Here is a 23005-nt window from a genome sequence, read left to right on the forward strand (position 1 = left end):
CATCCCTGCGCGAGGCAATAGCCTTCCGAAAAAGCACAGATAGTGCAGATACCTGACCCCGCAAGGTACCAACCGCCAGACCCTTGGTCAAACCACATTGCAGAAAAGCCAAGAAGTTGGGAATGGAAAAAACCCTCGGGTTCCTTGACGATCCAGAACACCATGAATAGAAGGCCTCCCAAGATCTGTGATAAATCCTGGTCGTAGCTGGAACTCTGGCCGCCCGTAAGGTGGCAATGACCTCGGCCGAAAATCCACGACGGGTCGAGATCTCGGTCTCAAGTGCCACGCCGTCAAACGAAGCGACTTCAGGTCCTGATGACGAATGGGCCCTTGGGATAACAGGTCAGGGCGAAGAGGCAGTGGAAACGGAGGCGCCGCCCGAAGAGATACCAGCGTTGAACACCACGCCCTCCGCGGCCAATCCGGAGCCACCAAAATTGCCGGAATCTGTTCGAGTTTGATCCGCCGGATGACCAGAGGAAGCAAGGATACCGGCGGAAACACGTAGATCAGCTCGAACTGGTCCCACGGGGCCACCAGAGCATCTACCGCCACAGCCTCCGGGTCCCTGTACCTGGACATAAACGTCGGAATCCTGGCGTTCAGCCTGGATGCCATCAAGTCCACCTGGGGAATCCCCCAACGGGAGCACAGCAGTGTAAAAACTTCCAGATGAAGACTCCATTCTCCAGGATCCACCTGCTCGCGACTGAGGAAGTCCGCCGTGATATTCAGCACTCCTGGGATGTGAATCGCGGAAATGGCTGGGACCCTGGACTCAGCCCATACCAGGATCCAAGAGACCTCCATCATGAGTCTGGAACTCCTTGTCCCGCCCTGATGGTTGATATACGCGACCGCTGTCGCATTGTCCGTTTGAATCCGGACCAGCAGACCGCTCAAGGGGATCGTCCAATGTCGGAGGCAGAGAAAAATCGCCCTCAACTCCAGGATGTTGATCGGCAGAGACGACTCCTCTGACGACCAGACCCCCTGAACCCAAAGATCGTTCCAAACCCCCCCCAGCCAGTCAGGCTGGCATCGGTGGTAATGACCGACCACCGTGGGAGGAGGAAGGATTTCCCCAGGGATAAAGCCTCCGGACGTAACCACCATCCAAGAGACTCTCGCACCCTGCGGGAGATATCGACACAGCGATCTAGCGAAGCTGGCGATCGGTCCCAACGGGTCAGAATAAGATTTTGGAGACCCCGGGAATGAAATTGTGCAAAAGGTACCGCTTCCATTGCTGCCACCATCAGACCCAAAAGGCGCATACACTTCCGAAGGGGCATTGCCATCGCCGACCTCATAACCTGTACATGGTGTCGAAGGTTCGCTTGTTTGTCCGGAGGCAGGGACACCACCGCTCGGACCGTGTCGAAATGCATCCCCAAGAACAGGATTGACTGCGACGGCTCCAAAGACGACTTCTTCCAATTGACCAGCCACCCGAAGTCCTCCAGGTGCTGAAGGGAGAGATCGCGAGCCGCTACCGCCTCCTCCGCTGTGGATGACACAATCAACAGGTCGTCCAGGTAGGGGAGAATCGTAACTCCTTGCTTTCGAAGGAGCGCCATGAGGGGCGCCAGAATCTTTGTAAAAACCCTGGGCGCCGAGGCCAACCCGAATGGTAGGGCCACATACTGGTAATGGGCCTGACCTATGGCGAACCGCAGGAAGCGCTGGTGAGCCCTGCTGATAGGGACATGTAAATAGGCGTCGCGGATGTCGATCGACACCAAAAAATCGTGCTGCAACAGGACCGCCACGATGGAGCGAAGAGACTCCATACGGAATTTTCGGGTCCGGACATGCAAATTCAAATCTTTGAGGTCCAGAATAGGGCGAAACTTGTCCTCCTTTTTGGGAACCACAAAAAGGTTGGAGTAAAACCCCCTTCCCTGGTCCTCCGGCGGAACCGGAATCACCACACCCTGTTGCAGAAGAGAGTCGACCTCCTGCAGCAGAGCGGCAGCTAGCTTGGGCTCGGACGGGATGAGCGACTGACGAAACCTGTCCGGGGGTCGAGAATGAAACTCTATGAAATAACCTTCCGACATAACCCGCGTCACCCAGGCGTCCGATACGTGTGACGCCCAAATAGACCCGAATTGTAGAAGACGACCTCCCACCCGAGAGCCCTCGAGAGGGTTCCTGGCGTCAGTCCGCCTTAGCGGGCTTTTTGTCAACCTCCCGCTTGTCCTGACGGAAATGTTGTTTCCAGGGAGTACGGGATTTCTGGGAGGACTTCTTTCCGGAAGGCGAGGGACGATCCGATCTCCAAGAAGGCTGACTGAACCTACCCCGGGGCCGAAAGGACCAACGACCACTACCGGCACTTGACCTGCCGGACGTAGTAACCGCTGCCTTTCGCAGCGGCAAGGCTGTATCTTTGGCCTTGGCTTTAGCAATCAGCTCCGCGAGGTCCGAACCAAACAGCTGACCTCCCTTGTACGCCAGACTCAGCAAACCCTGTTTGGATACTGCGTCACCGGTCCACTGTTTAAGCCACAGTGCTCTCCTGACAGAGACGGCCGAGGATTGAGCCCTGGACATCACCGCAGTAGTATCCAGCACTGCGTCCCTGCCATATCGGGCCGCTTCTTCCAAGAGCTGGAAGAGCCTTTCCACTTCAGACAGCGGAGTTCCATCTTGCCATGCCGTCCGCAGCTGATCCAACCACCGCAGTGAAGCCTCACCAGCCCACATGGCCCCCAAGGCCACTCGGAATCCGTGACCCGCGGCCTCGTAGATGGACTTTGCCGCTGACTCCGTCCTTCTGTCCAGCAGGTCCTGGAGACTCGCCTTTCCTTTAATAGGAAGCAAAGAGGATTTGCTCAGCTGAGACAATGGCACATCCACTTCAGGAGAGGGGACCCAATTAGTGATCGTTTCCGTGGAACAGGGATACAGGGCATCAAACAACCGCGCCCCTTGGAAACGTTTATCCGGACACAGGCGTTCTTTCTCCACCGCCTTGTTAAGTTCCTCGTGCATCGGCAGCGTCGAGCGAGCCCGACACGACTCCTGATACAGCCGGCCCGATTTGCCAGGGCGCTCCGTCACCTCTTCAGACAGTTGTAACGCTTCCCGCATAGCTTCAACAAAAGCGTCCACGCGGCCTGAAAGCGAAGCAGAGCGACCCCGTCGATTCTCTTCATTAGAATCGGAGATCTCACCAGAAGAGTCTGTCGGCGATTCTGAAGCCTCCGACGCACTGCGCGGAGGAGACGGCGCCGCCACAAGCCTGTGACGCTTCTTGCTTCTAGACGTCGGTTGGGACTTAGCAGAGACCCAATGACCCAGGAAGTCAGACAGACTGTCAATGGAGCGAGTGAGCGCCTCCACCTTAACATCACTGAGACCCCCAACTAGCGTCGAACCTGACGCCGTTGAAGACCCCGGCGTATCAGATACGCGTGACCGATCCTGAAGCGGACCGGGAGAGAGGTCCGCGCCCCCTGGTCCCTGATCCGACATGCCCCCACACAGTTGCGAGCGTCGCGGATAAGGCGGTAATAACCTTACAATGGGTGCAGTAACCAAGGATGTGTGAATTCCACTATCACAGCCTGTTCTTGCACAAAAAATCACCCGGCACTGAAGGGTTAAAGCTCCTCCTAGAAGGAGAAAAGCTACCCCAGCGGCCTGCGGAGTAAAAGTTAACCTGACACACTAGAGAGAAGAACCCTCTGATCCCAGAAGGGTGCACCTCCAGAGAGGGTTAACAACCTGATGGGCCAGACCCCGTTCAGAAAGGGTTAACGCTACTGATCCACACTACCCTTTTTGTGAGGTGTGTGTCAGAGCCATATCAGCATGGGAAGAAGCAGCGCCGTAAATAGCACACCCTGTCATCTAAGACATAAGGAAAGTGCTCTGCGCTGTGGAAGGAACTTTCTGCCTAAAAGGCAGGAGAGACTCACCAGCTGGCGTAGAAACTGCTCTTCTCGGTGTGATGAGAGCGGGGAGCAGGGAGTAGGAGCCGCAGCACGAGGATGGACGCTGGCCGGAAGAAGAAGGGGCAGGGGCCTCTCCAGTGCGCGCTTTCCCACTTCCTGTCACAAACAGGCAGCAGAGAGACGCTAAGCCACGCCCCCCGCCGAATATGAAAAGAGCGAGCGAATCCTCCGTCCCCGCTCCCCTGCCCGCTGAGGATCAAGCGCTGCATGCAGAGGAGAAATCCCTGCAAGCAGAAAAAAACAGCAGTCACCACAAAAACACATATACAGTGACAGCGGCTGCCGCAGCAGCCGCTGAAAGCACTCCATAAGAGCACTTACCTAGCTGAGCGACACAGGGACCCCCAGGGATGTGTGGCGCCATGGCCCTTGCTCCCCCCCACGGCGGAGCGTGCAGGGACCCCACAGAAGCGGTGTGCGTCTCCGCCAGGGAGCGCCCTGTATCCCCCAGGGCCAGCAGGGTTCTGCGGGGACCTCCTTAGGGGGTACGCAGATCCGCCAGGGGAGGGTCAGGGGTCCCAGCAGCGCTGAGACCCCCTGAGACCTCTAGACCACAGGGGGTCCAGGTCTCCGGATAAAAATAATAAAATCTTCTGAGGAGCTGCAAAGGCAGCGACTATCCTCTGCGACCTCAAATTTAAAACTGAGGAACATGGGAGTAGGAGGAGCCTAGGCTGGAGGGGCCGTTCGTCACTTTTTATAAATCTGAGGTGAACTATCCTGAGGGGCTCCGCCTACCCACTAGTAATGGATCTGTGTCTCCCTTCCTTCCTTTCTGCTGCTGAAAAGTATATTCTCCTTCCCGGCCCATCAGGTTTACCTTTATGTACATCATATTTTTATATGGATAAAATAAACCCCCAATTTAAGCTAATTTCATTTTTCAGGGCTATCAAGCCATATTGTTTAGGGGGTTTATAAATGATAAAAATTCTTTATCAAATTTGTATCCTTTTTTGGCCTCTACCTTGAGTATTGTGATCTATAGAGTGACTTTTCTATATCTTCCATAAGTGATAGGTAAAGTGTCTATATCTGCTGGCCTGTCTGCTGATTGTGCATCTATGCATACATATGTTGCGGCCTTTTGGCGGGGCTTTGCCCCCTTCTGCTATCTGACTGTGGGGCGCATCATCCTTTGCGCAGCTGCGTAGCTGTTAGCACTATGCGTTCCAAACAAGTGGAATGCAGGTGCCTTTCCGGGGAGCACCGGATGTGACGCCTTGAGCCTTGCGTTCCAAGGGCTGGAATGCACATACATCATATTGCCGAGCATCGTAAGTGACGTTGGCGGAAACCGGAAGCTATGTGTTCCACGATGTAGAGCGCACACCGACTTGCTACAACTGAGAGTGCTGGTTTAGACCAGCAATGGGGACTATGGAGCGCAAACATATGGAACATGGATCCTATCTGTATAGGCTACACACCTGGTATTGATTATTGGGACTTTCTGGGGGGGGTGGGGGATGTATTTAAACAGGATTAGTGGAAGGTTTGAGTTACCTACCCTAGCTCTGATTATCAAAATGGACTGATCATCAGTATGCATTTATATATTATATATCTATACCCTGTACATTCCTTTTGTATCAGCCTCCTGAGGAACCGGACTTTAGGGAAACGTGTTGAGGCCATCACACGGGTCCCAAGCATACCTTGCTTCACCTGACATTATGTCACAAGGTAATTTCTATCCTCCATTCTTCTAAGTGTTTGACTAGGATACAAGTAGGACAAGGTTGCACTTATTCTATGATGATCGAAGATATATACTTAATTGCTAGCAACATACCTATCAGTGCATTCCATGGTCCAGTATAATTATTAGGATGCTTCATCTATTTGGCTGGGACCCAGTGTCTCTCCCCCTTTGTCGCTATGGCGGATATTCCATTATCCTTCCCATAGTGCTGCTGCAGTACTTCTTACCCTATTTTATATGATCTTTTCTTGTTCTGTATATTTATATTATATTGCAATAAAATTCATTACTTTTTCACAAAACTGATTCCCCAGTTTTTTTGAATTTGTTTGCCTTTAATGAAATGTTATGATGATTTATTATTATCAGCTAAGGTATACATATTAGGAAATTCTTTGCTTGTTGGTACTTTATTAAATTTGGGATTGATTTCACTTTTCTAAGTGTCATCTTTATAGGTTTATATAATGGGACACTGATCATAGACCTGAGACATGAGGACACGACTTTGAGGCTTTAGACTTCTATTATTTATCTGGGACCTTTTTTCATCTTTGGTCACAATAAGTCTTCCATTGGAGACACTGGGACACTGACCAAAGGCTGAAACCTTCGTTATACATCCTGGACCATCTCCTTATGGGCAAGGTAAGTCCTCTATTTATATTACTCTCACTTTCTTCTTGCTGTCCTTTATATTATATGCCTTAGATTGCATCGGATTGTGGTGCAATTAGGATTATATTCTAGGGCAAGCAAGGATATTTAGGGAGATCCGAAGTGGAGCGGGGGCGCCAAAATCGCCGACTTTAATTAGGGTGCCAACCTCCGCAGATAGGCAGGAATCAGCATATAGGTGGTAATTTAGGGCCTGGTCACTGGTATATTTAGTGTAGAGGTCTATGTAAGAGTTTTAATTATGCACTAATTATTTTATTAAAAAATAAAAACTATTTGTTTGTTTTAATTATGCACTACAATCACTGTGTTCACTGGGTTGCACTTATCCTTGTGAGGTACTGAAAGACTCGTTATATGATTCTATATAATCCTTTCTATCTATATTAAGGGGGTGATTACTGGATTATGATATATGATATACTAGCTGTGTGAGATATCCCCTTCTTTTTGCCAATTAGGGCTCTATGGAATTTGACTAATAGAGTCCAGTACCTTTGATGTGGTTTCACACTAATGTGTATGTTTGTCCGCTTTTTAAAGCGATTTTTCTGATTAAAAGGTTTTTTTTTACTCTGGGGTTACATGTTAGCCAGGATTGTGCTTAGTAAACTACATACACTGACAGGTAGGCGCTGTTACACTGAATAAAATGATACTTTTGTCGATGAAATCCGTCCAGTGGTTCTTTTATGGTCTTTAATTTCATGTCTGCCATTATGATATGCTCGTGCTCTGGGGCGGGACTTTAGGGAGGGGCTGTAGCTGGTGCTCTCATTACGTATGCCTATCTCTGGCCTCTGACAGGTCACTGTGCTTTCAGTTACCTGCCTATTGTTATAAATATTGCCTGTGTAATTTCTGTTCAAAAGTGAAAATTTACATCCCCCAATATGGCCGCCGTCGCCGCATGCGCAGTAACATCTTTTGGTTGCCGAGAGATGCTCCTGCGCACGCACAGGCGCCCTTTTACTTCAGGAAAAATAATTTGGGTGCAGCAATATCATTATGGTAGAACTGAAAAGAAAGATTATAAAAGAATCGCTGTATTGATTTCATCAACCCAGGTATCATATTACTCAGTGTAACGTCACCCACCTGACAGTGTATGTAGTGTTTGTAGTTTACTAAGCACAATCCTGCTGACAGGTGCGTTTTAGAGGGGTTTTCCCATGAACAGAGCTAATGTTAATCAATAGATATTGGAATAATAATAAGAATTGTTTATCAAGGCAAATGTCTTCTATAATAATAATTCTTCTTCTTTTTATATAGCGCCAACATATTCTGCAGCGCTTTACATACAGTACACTATCACCTATAAGCTTGATATCTAATATAAAAATCACAAAAATGTATCCTCCAGCTCGAAAGATGAAAAAAAACAACATTTATTAGAAAGGACAATGTAATTTGGACGTAGTTTGACATTTGTTAACAAAGCTAACTAACACATTTTGGATACCTGCAGGGTTTGGGGGTGTTTCTCGGATAGTGTGTAGAACTTTCATGTCTCTTATATTGTGTATGTACAGAGATTCTTCCAGACATACAATCAGCCTCTGGGGAAGTAAGAAGATAAAAAGTAAGGTATCAAAAAAGGACAGAAGCTTATGGGGACTTTTTTTTTATTTATTTTTCATTTAAATGCATGTATATTGGGTTACAGAATTTTTGCAATAGAGTTTTGCTAATTTCAATCAATTTATCTCCTATGGCCTGCAAAATGAGCTAAGAATCTATCAATGAGCTCAATTGGCAGGACAGTTTGTAACTTTTTTATCTATCTTTTCTGAGCTCCTCTGTGCTGACTTATGACCACAGGTCCAGCTGAACATTAAAGGTCATAAATCAGCTGTGAGGAGATGAGAAGCAGACAGATGAGTAACATAACATAGTAACATAGTTTTTAAGGTTGAAGGAAGACTAAGTCCATCTAGTTCAACCCATAGCCTAACATGTTGATCCAGAGGAAGGCAAAAAAAAAAACCCATGTGGCAAACACTAAGCTCCACATTGGGGAAAAAAATCCTTCCTGACTCCATACGACAATCAGACTAGTTCCCTGGATCAACGCCCTATCAAGGAATCTAGTATATATAACCTGTACTATTATGCTTTTCAAGAAAGGCATCCATGCCCTTCTTAAATTTTAGTAGTGAATCACTCATTACAACATCATGCGGCAGAGAGTTCCATAGTCTCACTGCTCTTACAATAAAGAATCCGCGTCTGTTATGATTAACGCATTTTTCGGACTATAAGACACACTTTTTTCCTCCAAAATTTTTGAGGAAAATGGGGGGGTGCGTCTTATAGTCCGAATGTTGCTGGGGGGGGGGGGTGGGGGGTGGTATGTATATATATATATATATATATATATATATATATATATATATATATATATATATATATATATATATATATATATATATATATATATATATATATATATATATATATATATATATATACACTGTGCTGGGGGGAGCAGTTGCGGCGGAGGAGAGGGGCACAGGAGGCAGCAGCCGCCTGCTGCAGCCTACACTGTCCCCACTGCTTAAGAAAATGAATATTCACTGCTCCCCACGCCCATGTAAATGTAGTACTGCTGTAATCATACTGACCCGAAGAATAACGCTGCCTTATCAATTTTACCACACGCAAAATGGTATAGGAAAAAAATAATAATAATTCCGGAATTGTTGATTTTTGTTTATTCTCCCTCTCTAAAATCGGAATGGAAAGCGATCAAAAAATGTCACGTGCCCACAAATGGTACTAATAAAAAAATCAACTTGTCCTGCAAAAAACAAGCCGCCACATGACTGTCGGCCGAAATACGGAAAAATTATAGCTCTCAAAATATGGCGATGCAAAAAGTAGCCTTTGCAAAAAAAAAGCGTCTTTTAGTGTGTGACAGCTGTCAATCATAAAAACCCAATATGAATCTGGTATCTCTGTAATCCTACAGACCCGAAGAATAAAGTAGTCTAATCACTAATGCTGCACGAGGAACGGGTTAAAAAATTAACTCTAGGGTTAGGGTTGTGCTAGGGTTAGGATTGTTTTTTTTTAAAAAATAAGGGAAAAAAAATATAACAACATGGCGACCAGTGTTGAGCACAATCGCTCGCTACTTGAGTTTGCATCGGGTGCTCGGGTATGGACCGAGTATCGCCAACCTTCTAGCCATTTTCTCCCCCAGCACAGCTGCACCCTCCCCATTGAGGTGCAGCCGGTCCCTAGCGTAGAACCTGTAGCCAACTGAGAAGTTGGCTTAGTTCTCCAGGAACCCAAACCCCTCCTTCCTACACCAATTCCTGAGCCACTTATTTATTTCCCTAATCTCCCGTTGCTTCTCTGGCGTGGCACGTGGTACAGGTAGTATTTCAGAGAATACCACCTTGGAGGTCCTTCCTTTAAGCTTGCAGCCTAATTCCCAGAAATCATCTTTAAGGACCTTCCACCTACCTCTAACTTTGTCATTTGTGCCAATGTGCACCATGACCGCTGGGTCCTCACCAATATAGTAAATATTCACATTTACTAAAACATTTAAAGGAGCAAAATAAATCCACAGTAAGAAACACCTGGTCTATGCATTTCGAACCCGCTAGGTTTTAGCACTACCGTCCACTTGTGGATGCTGGATTGTGCTACTATATCCGATACATTTCCTCACCCAGGAGCCTATCCATTCACAGCCCCCAAATGCCGGAACTTTATGTGGCAGTGGTAAGCTAATAATCATCTCTTTTTGTTTTTACTTTGAATGACAGTTTGCTCTGCAGGGTCTTTTCTGGTCCTGCATATTGACTCTGAAGGTGTTAATTACAAGTCTACGATTAAAAAGGCAATATTGAAACATGCAATGAAAATATGAAGCTAAACATCGCTAGAAGATCCTCATTTCTATACTGGGTTATCCAGATGGGGAATTTTTTTTAGGTCATGGCCCCACTACCAGTATTTGCTCAGTATTCGGTCAGTATTTTTTCTCAGATGCCAAAACCAGGAGTGGGTGATAAATGCAGAATTGGTGACTTGTTTCTATTATACCTTTTCTCTGATTGTTCCTCACCTGGTTTTGGCTCCTACTCCTGAGAAAAAAATACTGACCGAATACTGACCAAATACTAATAGTGGGGCCACAGTGGCCTTAAAATTAAAATCTCTTACTTGAATTGCTTGCTTTACAAGCTGGAGAACTTTGGACAATAAGGCTACTCTCTCGGGCACTTGTCACATAATTCAGTGCTCCTCAAACAGTAAGGATGGCCCCACCAGTAAAGTGACAGCCAGATAAGGCACAGCTGGGGCGGCAGCTTTCAGAAAAGCGACTACATGATGTAAAGTGCTATTTTGGCTAGGGCAACATGACGAATGAAACAGCATTGTCGCACAATCATCTAACGATTTCCTATGGTGTCGTGCTGGTCTCTCAGATGAGGTTCCAGTAGAAAAAGCTTCAGAAGTCCAGAAATGGTCTGTAAATACAGAATTTAGTGATGGAATTCAAAATTTAACCCCTTGTCAACATTAGAGTAGAGACATCCTAAAGTGCTGATTGGAGCTGGGGCTACACACAACAGTTTACTCTCCCATGACAACGGCATTTTAGGCTATGTGCCCAAGATCAGGAATAGCAGCATTTTGGACTCCGCTCACCTGCGCAGCGTCACTGAGATGCCCACTGTGCTTCTATGTGACGCTGCGTAAACTCACCTACGGTACGGGTTTACAAGTTGCAGCATGTTAATTTCTGTAGTGGAGAAACTAGTCCCCGCAACAGAAATTTCCACAGTAGAATGTATTGGATGCATTAAATCAGCATGGTTCAATGAACACATGCCGATTTAACGGTGTGATTAAACATAGCGGTTTGGACTCAGCAAAAATACACTGCTATTTCCTGAGCGAGGGCACCTACCCTAAAAGGTTGAAAGCGGTGTAGCGGGAATCCCTATCAATTGTGACCGCTCTCTAAGGATGCAACCATAGGGTGTCAATTGGTATGGCAGTCAGGGGCCTACTGAAGACTCCCGGTTTCTACCATCTTTTCACAACTATTTGGCAATTCTACAATAAACTACATATGCAATCAAGGGACTACAGGTTCAAATCCCCTAAAGCAGGGTTCCCCAACTCCAGCCCTCAAGGCCCACCAACAGGTCATGTTTTCAGGATTTCCTTAGTATTGCACAGGTGATGGAATTATTGCCTGTGCAGGTGATGCAATTATCACCTGTGTAATACTAAGGAAATCCTGAAAACATGACCTGTTGGTGGGCCTTGAGGACTGGAGTTGGGGAACCCTGCCCTAAAGGGACTAAAGCAACCAAAAGAAACAGTTTTAAAAAAATAAAATAAAAATATTCTTTAAGTAAATATGTTCCAATTCAGCATTTTTTTTTTTTTTAAACGAAAATTGCATAATCTTAAAAAAAAAAAAAAAAAAAAAAAAAAAAAAAAAAGATTAACAGACGTGGGTTTACCTCATGCTTAACCCCTTCACGACATTCGTTGTACATGTAAGGTGCTGCGAGAGGTGCATTCCCACAAACCACCGTACATGTGACAATCGCGCGAGCTCACTCCGAGACCCGGCACGATGATAAGCGAGTATCAGTGCTATAGGAAAGCTGACACCCTGGAGCAACGTCCACGATCGGTGCCAACGTTGTTCGCGGGCTTTAACCCCTTTGATGTCGCTGTCCATAGGGACAGCGACACCAATCGACATCGCAGCGGGAGGGAGCTACCTCTCTGATTCTATCGGCATAAAAGATTTGCAATCGCGTTGTGCTGATGGTCTCCATGGTGACCCCGGGCCGAAAAATGGTTGCGGGGGTCACCCAGGTACGGTGGTCTGTAAACTCCTGCTCAGAGCAGGAGCGACACACCTCCTCCCTGTGTGTGATACACTGAGCTAATGCAGTGCAATGCAAAAGCATTGCTAAGTATTAGATCAGCAATCAGGGCAGAAAAAGTTGATGTCCCATCCTGGAACAATGTAAAGAAAAAAAAAGTTTTTAAAGATTGCAAAAATATAATAAAAATAAATCAAAATAGAGAAAAAAAACCCTACAAAATATTGATCCAATACATTCATGTATTTATGTAAAAACAAAAACAGATAAAAGTACAAATATTTATCGCCATGTCCATAACAACCCGACCTATAAAACTGTCCCACTAGTTAACCCCTTCAGTGAACATCGTAAAAAAAAGTGACAAAAAAATTATGCTTTTTCAGAATACCGCTGAACAAAAAGTGTAATAAAATACTATCAAAAATTTAAACGTAAATAAAAATGGTATCGCTGAAAATGTAATCTTCTCCCGCAAAAAAAACAAGCCGCCATACAGCTCCATCAGCAGAAAAATGAAAAAAGTGCTGACCGTACTATATCACTGCCAGCCTGTTTCTATCATGATTAGTGCCAGATCCTGTCCTGCTGACCCAAAGAGAATTCCAATCAAGAAAAAACATAGAAGGAAAGGCAACTCTCAATAAAATCTTCAAGCTTTATTTCATTATCAAAAGGTTAACATTTTAAACCACCAATTTGATTTTAAACCACCAGTTTTTTTCCATTGATGTTATTTTTTCTTCCATTGTACGCATGTTATTTATTAGATATAATATCTGAAGAATATAGCTTTTTTCTGCATCATGTGATCTATATAATTGAAAAGTTGTCTCACATGTGGGATTCTTTTCCTTTAAAAGCCTCATCTCTATCCATTTATCACTATACTCTATGACTAAGGGCGCATTGGATGCCAGAAACGAGTCAGTGTGTTTTCATCATCAACATGTGAAAATTTTAACCTTTTGAAAATGAAATAAAGCTTGAAGATTTTATTCAGAGTCGTCTTTCCTACTACATTTTTTCTTGATTGAAAAAAGTTAGAGCTTTCAGAATAAAGCGATGCAAAAAAATGTTTTTCTATTAAAAAGTTTTTATAGTGTAAAAGCGCAAAAACATAAAAAAATTATATAAATGTAGTATTGCTGTAATCTTACTGACCCAAAGAATAAAGCTGCCTTATCACTTTTACCACACAGTAAACAGCATAAAAAAAAAAAACAATTCCTGAATTGCTGGTTTCTGTTCATTCTACCTCCCAAAAAAGCAGAAAAGAAAGCAATCAAAAAAAAAAAAAAAGTTGTGACCGAAAATGGGATCAATAAAAACATTATCCCATCCCTCATATGACTCAGTTGGCAGAAAAATAGAAATTTATAGCTCTCAAAATATGGTGGTGCAAAAACTTTGGTTTGCAAAAAAAAAAAAAAGCACCTTTTAGTGTCTGACAGCCGCCAAACATAAAAAACTATATAAATCTGGTATCGTTGGTATCGCACCAACTTAAAGAATAAAGTCATCTATTCACTTATACTGCTCGAGGAACGGCGTAAAAAATAAATAAAACCAATTCTTCACCTGCGGATGATTTATTCATTCTGCCTCACAAAGAATGCAGTAAGGCTCGGCTCACATTTATCCTGCGCTGTACGCTGAGCGCTTATACCAGGGTGTCCGTGTAAATCTCTGAAATACGTGATTCAAACGGAACCCCCGGAGGAAGACGGAGGCACTGTGGATGCAGTCTCGTCTGTGATCCGGCAGTGTCCATCTTTTTAGGCGTGCATAAAAGCGCAGTCCGCCACCGTTTTGTATACTTCTGAAAAGAAGGACAACACTGGATAGAGGCCAAACTGCGTAGAGAGTAACATTGCTGCTTCATTATAGTGAATGGATCCCTCAGGGGTTTCATCTGAAACACGTCATTAGGAGAATTTAAATGGAAACCTTGATATAAGTGCTCAGAGTAGAGTGCAGGATAAATGTGATCTCAAACATTATGTAAAATGTTCCCAATAAAAGCTTCAACTCAATCCACAAAAAAGCCCCCACTCAGGTCCGTCACCTGTCAATGGAAATATAGGGGGCTTCCACGATTCTGGTAGTACAGAGGCTCTGGAAAAGTGCTATGGCTCCTCGCCCTCCAAAAGAAATTCAGCAAATTCTGCACTACCAAATCCAAGTTCCCTCCTCCCTTCTGAGCCCCACAGTATACCTAAACCACAGTTAGCATTCACGTTTGGCATTTCTGTAGCGATGAGAGCCAGCCTAATTTATGCGTGCATGTCTCAAGAAGCATGAGCTGGGCACAATGTACAAGCGCTACAATGGCAGATTTGCAATTTTCACTCAGCAACATTGACTGCTGCTTGTTTTTGGAAAACATCTCTGAAGTAAAAAATAGAATTAGACTTACCGGTAATTCGGTTTCTAATAACCCACCACGACAGCACACAGGAGGATGTAACCCCACCCGAATAGGGACATGAAATACGAAGAGGTTTAAATAGCCCCTCCCACATCCTCCCTCCAGTGTTATTACAAAGGACCACAAGAGTATAGATGCTTCAAATAAATTTTTATTTCTACTGATCAACTGTCGTAGAAACAAACGAGGGGAAGGGAATTACCCGTGCTGTTGTGGTGGGTTATTAGAAACCAAATTACCGGTAAGTCTAATTCTATTTTCTCTAATAACCCCCCATGACAGCACACAGGAGGTATACCAAAGATATACTAGGGAGGGACAATAGCCTGAAGGGCCTTCCTTCCGAAGGCTAAATTTCCAACAGACATTAGGTCTAGTCTGTAGTGTTTGGAGAAAGTATGAATTGAGGACCATGTGGCAGCTCTGCAAATCTGTTCGATGGATGCGCTGGCTTTTTCAGCCCAGGAGACAGATATCGCCCTTGTAGAATGGGCCTTGAGCTTTGCTGGAGGAGGTAGATCCTGGATCTGGTAAGCCTCCGTAATCACCCTCTTAATCCAGTTGGCTATTGTGGATTTTGCAGCTTTCTTTCCTCTGTTTGGACAAAAAGGTTCTTGTCTTTCCTTCCTTCTTCTGTTTCCTGAAGATAGTGCAGTACTATTCTCCGAACGTCCAGAGTGTGGAATTCCATCTCTTTTTTGTCTTTTGGGTTGTCACAAAAAGATGGAAGGATTATCTTCTGAGATCTGTGGAAATTTGAGACTACCTTAGGTAGAAATGAAGGGTCAATTTGGAAAATTAGACGATCTTTCAGGATTCTCAGGTAGGGTTCATTGACCGAAAGGGTCTGTAGTTCACACACTCTTCTGGCTGTAGTTATTGCCACCAGGAAAGCCGTCTTCCAGGTCAGCCTGTCCAGTCTTATGGTTGATAAGGGCTCAAAGGGTGGAAGGGTTAACCCTTTCAGAACAATGTTAAGGTCCCAGCTGGGAACCAGGTCTTTTACTCTAGGGTGGATGCGGGTGGCTGCTGTCATAAATCTTCTCACCCACTGATGTTCCGCTAGTCTTTGATCGAAGTATGAACTTAACGCCGCTATCTGGACTTTAAGAGTACTAGTCCAGACCTTCTTGCAAAATGTCTAGAATCTGAGCCACATCAGCCCTATGAGGGTCTGGGCGAGTGGGTGCACACCACCTTAAGAAGGTTTTCCAGATCTTATGGTAAATGGTTTTCGTTATAGGTTTCCTGCTCTTCTGATGACTTTCTCTAAGAGGCCTCTTGTTTTTAATATCAGGAGTTCAGAAGCCAGGCAGTTAGGTGTAGTCTCTCGGGATCCGGATGGTGAATCGGTCCCTGGAGAAGGAAATCCTTGATGGGAGGAAGGTTTAGAGGGCTCTCCACACTCAGACTGGTTAACGTTCCGAACCAAATTCTTTTTGGCCAGCGAGGGGCCACTAGGATTACTCTGGTCCCTATCTTCTGTAAGGTTTTTGAAAGGATAGATAGTGGGGGAAAGGCATACGCTAGTTTGAATTCCCATTTGTAAGCGAATACATCCAGGCCCAGGCAAGAGCCGTTTGGATCCAGGGAGAAATATTGAGGTACTTTCGCGTTCTGGTGTCCGGAAAAGAGATCTACCTCTGGATAGCCCGATCTCTCGATTAACATCTGGAAGACGTCTGGGTTTAGGCTCCACTCTCCTGGATGAATCTTTGTTCTGCTTAAGAAGTCGGCCTGGATATTGACTGAACCTTTGATATGAAGAGCAGACAAGGATAGAAGATGTTCTTCGGCCCAGGAGAATATTCTTGCTGAGATTGCTATTAAGCTTTCGTATCTTGTACCCCCTTGATGATGAAGGTGGGCTACCGTGGTGATATTGTCTGAAAATATCTGAATGTGAGATTTCTGGACCAGAGGCTCCGCTGCTCTGAGGAATTCCTCTACGGCTTTTAGTTCTCTGAAATTTGATGAGCGTTGGCTCACCTCTTTGGTCCATATACCCTGGAATAGCTCTTGGGAGACCATGGCTCCCCATCCCTTTTCGCTGGCATCCACCTTTATGGTTACCAGCGGATTCTGGATCCACGGTACTCCTCTGTTCAGATTTTTTCCGTTCAGCCACTAGAATAGAGAGGTCCTTACTCGTGGTGGTATAGGGATTCTCCTGTTCAGAGACCGTGGGGATCCGTCCCAATTCGTAAGGATGTGGGTCTGTAATGTTCGGGTATGCGCCTGAGCCCAGGCCACCATCTGAATACAGGATGTCATAGACCTGAGGACCGACATGGCATCTCTTAATGATACTGATCTTCTGCTCCTTAGGACATTGATTTTTGCTTTTATCATGACCTGTTTTTGTTTGGGCAGGAATGACGTCTGGCTGTGGGAATCCAATAGTACTCCTAGAAATGTTTTTGTCATGGAGGGAACCATATCTGATTTTTTCTGGTTCACTAACCAGCCCAGAGACGATAGGATCTGAGTGGTCAACTGTAGATGTTCTCAGAGTACTGGTACTGAGGGCCCGATTAATAACACGTCGTCGAGGTATGGTACTATTGAAATGTTCTGACCCATGATATAAGACATGACTTCTGCCATGACTTTTGTAACTATTTGTGGGGCTGATGAAATTCCAAATGGGAGAACATTGAATTGATAGTGGACCATTTGATCCCACTGCGAATCTTAGGAACCTCCTGTGAAGTGGATGTATAGGGATGTGGTAATATGCATCCTAGAGGTCGATTGTGGCCATGACATGGTCCTGTCCTATCAGGGGGACCGTCGACCTGATGGATTTCATCTTGAATCATTGGTAGTGGATATACTGATTCAGTGGCCTTAGATTGATTATAACTCGGTGTGAGACATTTGGTTTTTTTATTAGGAGGAGTCTGGAATAATGTCCTGTGCCTATCTCTCTTGTAGGAACCAGGGATATCACCCCTGAGGACAATAGGTCTGTAAGACCGGATATCAGGGTGGCCTGACGACTCTGAGAGGAGAGTGGTGTTAACCTTATCCTTTCTGGAGGATAGGAGGAGAAATTTATTTTTACTCCGAACTCGGAGCTGGCCCAAACATGTATTTCCCCTTAAAGGGGATGGAACACAACTTCATTTTTGATGCCACGTCGCCGTTCCAGGATTTCAACCATAGGGCCCTTCTTACAGAGTTTGATAGCCCAGATGCTCTTGCCGCCACTCTCACGAATTCTGCAGAGGCGTCTGCTAAAAACCCTGTAGCTTTCTGTAGAAGCGGTAGGGATGCCAAAATGTCTTCTCTGGGGGAGCCTGAACTAGGTGTTCCTCCAGTTGATCTAGCCAACGAGCCATTGATCGAGCTACGCCCGTAGAGACTGCGTTGGTGCTTAATAGTGTTTTGTCGAGGTCTCCCAGGATTTTCTGAGTAGTCCCTCCATTTTGCGTTCCAAGGGGTCTTTTAATTGAGAGGAATTTTCAAAGGGCAGTGTGGTTTTCTTTGTTACACGTGCAATTTGGATATCCACTCTTGAGACTTCAGACCAGCATTCTGCAGTCTCATTGTCTACAGAAAATCTATCCCTTAACTCCGTAGGGGTATTTAATCTCTTTTCTGGAGATTCCCACTCCTCTAAGACTAAATCCCTAATACTCTGGTGTATAGGGAACACCATTTTTTTCCTGGAACGTAGCCCCCCCAAACATCTGATCCTGTACTGTTTGGGTGCACTTTTTCTTCCTCGACCTCCATAGTTCTCCTTACTGCCATGAGGAGTTCCTCCAAGCTATCTGATGGAAAGTAATCTCTCTCTCGTTGGGAGTTATCAGGGGTTGGAATTAGTTCACCTTCCTCTGGAAGATCTTCCGAGATATATATCTCATCTTGAGAGTCTTCCTCCCCTCCCTCTGGCGGGCTAATTTTCCTCTTTTTGGCTGCTGAGGGAGTAGATGTAGGACCCTGACTAGGTGAGGGTGTAGGGAGAGTGACCGATGCTAAGGAGGATTTGATCTCCTGACGTACAATCCCCTTTATCTCCTCCACTAAGGAAGATTGTTCCTGCCTGATAATCTTCTCCGTACAGTCCTTGCATAGGGGCTTTCTATGGAAGGACGATAGTTTTTTCAGCAGCAGAAGGGAAGGAAGGGAGACACAGATTCTCTACTTCGTGGGTAGGCGGAGCCCCATAGGATAGTCACCTCAGATTGGAAAAAGACGACCGGCCCCTCCAGTATATAGGCTCCTCCTACTCCCATGTTCATCAGTCTTTTTATCTGAGGTCTCAGAGGATAGTCGCTGCTTCGGCAGCTCCTCAGAAGAGTTGTTATTTTATATCCAGTGAGTCCTGGACCCCCCGTGGTCTAGAGGTCTCTGGGGGTCTCGGCGCTGCTGAGACCCCTGACCCTCCCCTGGCAGCTCTGTGTACCCCTTGAGGAGGTTCCCACTTATGCCTGCCGGCCCCGGGGGATACAGGGCGCTCCCTGGCGGAGGCGCACACCACACATCAGAGAGGGTCCCTGCGTGCTCCGCCATAGGGGGGAGCAAAGGGCCATGGCGCCACACATCCCTGAGGATCCCTGTGGCGTTCAGCCGGGTAAGTGCTCTTTGGTCTAAAGAGCATCTTTGACGGCTACGGCAAGTGTACTGCCTGTGTGTTTCTTGTCTATTTCAGACGCTGCCTTGACTGGTAAGGCGGGGGGCGTGGCCTAGCGGGGCGTGGCTTAGCGTCTCCTGGCTTCCTGCCGTCATTACTTAGGCAGGAAGCGCTTGGTTGAGCGTGTACTGGCGGTCCCTGCTTCTCCCTCCGGCGTCCAGCGGCGCCTCCTGCTCTCTGCTCCCCGTCCGTCCACACACTTAGGAGGAGCGGTCGCCGCAGTACCGGTGAGTCCCCTCTGCCTCTGGCAGGGGTTCTTTGTCAGTGCTGTCTCTCCAGGCTACCTATTAGGAGTCCTCAGGAGCACTGCCGCTTTCTCTCCTAAAGCTATTTACTTCACTGACCTTTTAGGCTGTGTAGTATTATAGTTGCTGTGATGTTAACCCCTTCTGAAAAAGTGGAACTTTAGGGGAAACACATGGTGTTTAAGGGAGTTTCCCCCTATTGATTTTTTGCTCGGCATTTCTGGGGTAGCTCTTTTCTAAGGGTGAGCTTTAACCCTTCAGAGCCTGTCGCATATATAAATAAATAAATAAATAAATAAATAAATAAAAATATTAAAAAAAAAAAAGTGAGTTTTGAAAACAGGCTGTGCAGCTTTCACACTTTTTTGCCATCCTTGTTGTACATCCTGGCATCTGGTGTGGGTGGCATGTCGGATCAGGGGCCTGGGAGTGATGATCGGTCTCCTGATCCGTTTCAGGTTCAGTCGCACGCCTCTGATACACTCAGGCCTTCTACTACATTAAGTTCAACGCTCAGTGATGTTAAGGTGGAGGCGCTCACTCGCTCCATTGATAGTCTCTCTAGTCTCCTGGGACAGTGGGTGTCAGCTAGATCACACCCAATGCCACGAGGTAAAAAGCGCCGCAAGACTATGGTGGCGTTGTCTCCCTCGCAGAGCGCATCAGAGGCTTCGGATTCACCAACAGATTCGGTTGATGAAATTTCTGAGTCCGAAGAGGAGGATCAACAGGATCGCTCTGTTTCTCTTTCTGGTCGCGTAGATGGGCTTATTAAGGACACTGTCTGAAGAGCCGACAAGACCGTCTAGGTCGGGCCGTCTGTATCAGAAGACGCGCCGTGTTCGTTCTACATTACCTGCGCATGAGGAACTTAACGAAGCGGTGGAGAAGGAGCGTCAGTGTCCGGATAAACGCTTCGAGGAACGCGTTTTTTTGATACCCTATATCCCTGTGCCAAGGAGATGGTTACTAATTGGGTTCCCTCTCCTGAGGTGGATATATCTGTCTCAGCTGACCAAGTCTTCCCTGCTTCCTGTTAAAGGGAGAGCCAATCTTCAGGATCCTTTGGACAGAAGATCGGAGTCAGCGGCGAAATCCATCTATGAAGCCGCGGGTCATGGTTTCCGAGCGGCCTTGGGGGCCATGTGGGCCGGTGAGGCTTCTCTGCGGTGGTTGGATCAGCTGCGTGCGGCGTGGCAGGATGGGACTTCGTGTTCAGAAGTGGAAAAGCTTTTTCAGCGAATGGAAGAAGCTATGTGTTATGGCAGAGATGCAGTACTGGACACTGCTTCAATTCTGTCCAGGGCTCAGGCTTCGGCAGTCACGATTAGAAGAGCTCTGTGGCTTAAACAGTGGACCGGGGATGCAGTATCCAAACAGGGATTGCTTAGTCTGGCATATAAGGGCGGTCAGCTCTTTGGTTCAGATCTTTCGGAACTAATTGCCAAAGCTAAAGCTAAGGATGTTACTCTGCCTGGGAAAAAGGCAGTGGCATCCACAGCCGGCAGGACAGGGCCCAGCAGAGGTCTTCGGTCCTTTCGGGCCAGGGGACGATTCAGTCAGCCTTCTTGGAGATTGGGTCGTCCCTCATCCTCCGGCAGATCCGCCCAGAAATCTTGCACTCCTTGGAAGCAACGGTCCCGTCAGGACAGACGGGAGGTTGATAAAAAGTCCGCTAAGGCTGACTGACGCCAGGGATCCCCCCGAGGGCTCTCGGGTGGGAGGTCGTCTGCTACAATTCGGGTCGATCTGGGCATCCCACATAGCAGACGCCTGGGTGACACGGGTTATGTCGGCAGGCTATTTCATAGAGTTTCATTCGCTGCCTCCAGACAGGTTTCGTCTGACGGGCATTCCGTCCGTGCCAAGACTGGCTGCCACACTGTTTCAGGAGGCGACTCTCTCCTACAGCAGGGTGTGGTGGTTCAGGTTCCTCCGGAAGACCAGGGAAAGGGTTTTTATTCCAACCTTTTTGTGGTCCCCAAAAAGGAGGACAAGTTTCGTCCGGTGCTGGATCTCAGGGATTTGAATATTTACGTCCGGACACGGAAGTTCCGCATGGAGTCTCTCCGATCGGTGATAGCGACCCTGTCGCAGTACGATTTCTTGGTGTCCATAGACATTCGCGACGCCTATTTGCATATCCCTATCGGCAGGGCTCACCAGCGTTTCTTGCGTTTCGCTATAGGTCAAACCCATTACCAGTTTGTGGCCCTGCCTTTCGGGTTGGCCTCAGCTCCCAGGGTTTTTCAAAAATTCTGGCTCCTCTCATGGCGCTTCTTCGAAGACAGGGGGTTACGATCCTCCCCTACCTGGACGACCTGTTCATAGTGTCACCCACAGCGGAGGAGGCAATAGCGGCTCGCGATCTCTCCCTTCAGTACCTGATGGACTTCGGGTGGCTGATCAATTGGAAGAAATCGTCATTGGAGCCAGCACAGTCCATTCTTTTCCTGGGGATGCAGTTCGATACTGTTCGGGCAGTTGTGTCCCTGCCTCCTGTCAAACAGACGAACCTTCGTCTTCTGGTCCAGGCTGTGAGGTCGGCGCTGTCAATGTCCCTTCGGGAATGCATGCGCCTTCTGGGTCAAATGGTGGCAACTATGGAAGCAGTACCATTTGCACAATTTCATTCCCGGGATCTCCAGAGCCTAATTCTGACCCATTGGGATCGATCGCTAACTTCTCTGGATCACTCGGTCATTATCTCCCGCAGGGTGCGAGAATCTCTTGGATGGTGGTTACGTCCGGAGACTCTATCCGTGGGGAAATCCTTCCTTCCTCCGAGATGGTCGGTGGTGACAACCGATGCCAGCCGGACAGGCTGGGGGGGAGTTTGGAACAACCTCTGGATTCAGGGAGTCTGGTCGCCAAAGGAGTCGTCTCTCCCGATCAACATTTTGGAGTTGAGAGCAATATTTCTCTACCTCCAACATTGGGCGGTCTTATTGAGCGGTCTACCGGTCCGGATCCAGTCGGACAACGCTACGGCTGTTGCGTACATCAACCACCAAGGCGGGACGAGGAGTTCCAGTCTCATGTCGGAGGTCTCTCGGATCCTGGTCTGGGCCGAGTCCAAAGTTCCAGCAATCTCAGCAATTCACATTCCAGGGGTGTTGAATATCTCGACGGACTTCCTCAGTCGCGAGCAAGTGGACCCTGGGGAATGGAGTCTCCATCCAGAAGTGTTTTCTCTTCTGTGTTCCCGTTGGGGGACTCCTCAGGTGGACTTGATGGCATCCAGGCTGAACGCCAGGGTTCCGACGTTCATGTCCAGGTACAGGGACCCGGAGGCGGTGGATGCTCTAGTGGCCCCGTGGGGTCAGTTCAAGCTGATCTATGCGTTTCCGCCGATATCCTTACTACCTCTGGTGATCCGACGGATCAAACTCGAAAGGGTATCAATAATTCTGATAGCACCAGACTGGCCGCGGAGGACATGGTATTCGACACTGGTGTCTCT

The 23005-nt window shown here is 46.9% G+C and overlaps 1 protein-coding gene across 2 annotated transcripts in view; it reads right to left on the minus strand.

The window, feature by feature from the left end:
* Positions 1-23005, minus strand: part of WIPI2 (WD repeat domain, phosphoinositide interacting 2) — a 124747-nt gene that overhangs the window by 72058 nt on the left and 29684 nt on the right. For both annotated transcript variants that reach the window (XM_073647825.1, XM_073647826.1), the window contains exon 4: positions 7817-7913. In XM_073647825.1, the coding sequence (XP_073503926.1) occupies positions 7817-7913 (97 nt within the window). The remainder of the gene's footprint in view (positions 1-7816; positions 7914-23005) is intronic.

Source organism: Phyllobates terribilis, unplaced genomic scaffold (genome assembly GCF_046119375.1).
Source record: "Phyllobates terribilis strain yellow unplaced genomic scaffold, ASM4611937v1 Scaffold_9__5_contigs__length_417890890, whole genome shotgun sequence".
Lineage (NCBI taxonomy): Eukaryota > Metazoa > Chordata > Amphibia > Anura > Dendrobatidae > Phyllobates > Phyllobates terribilis.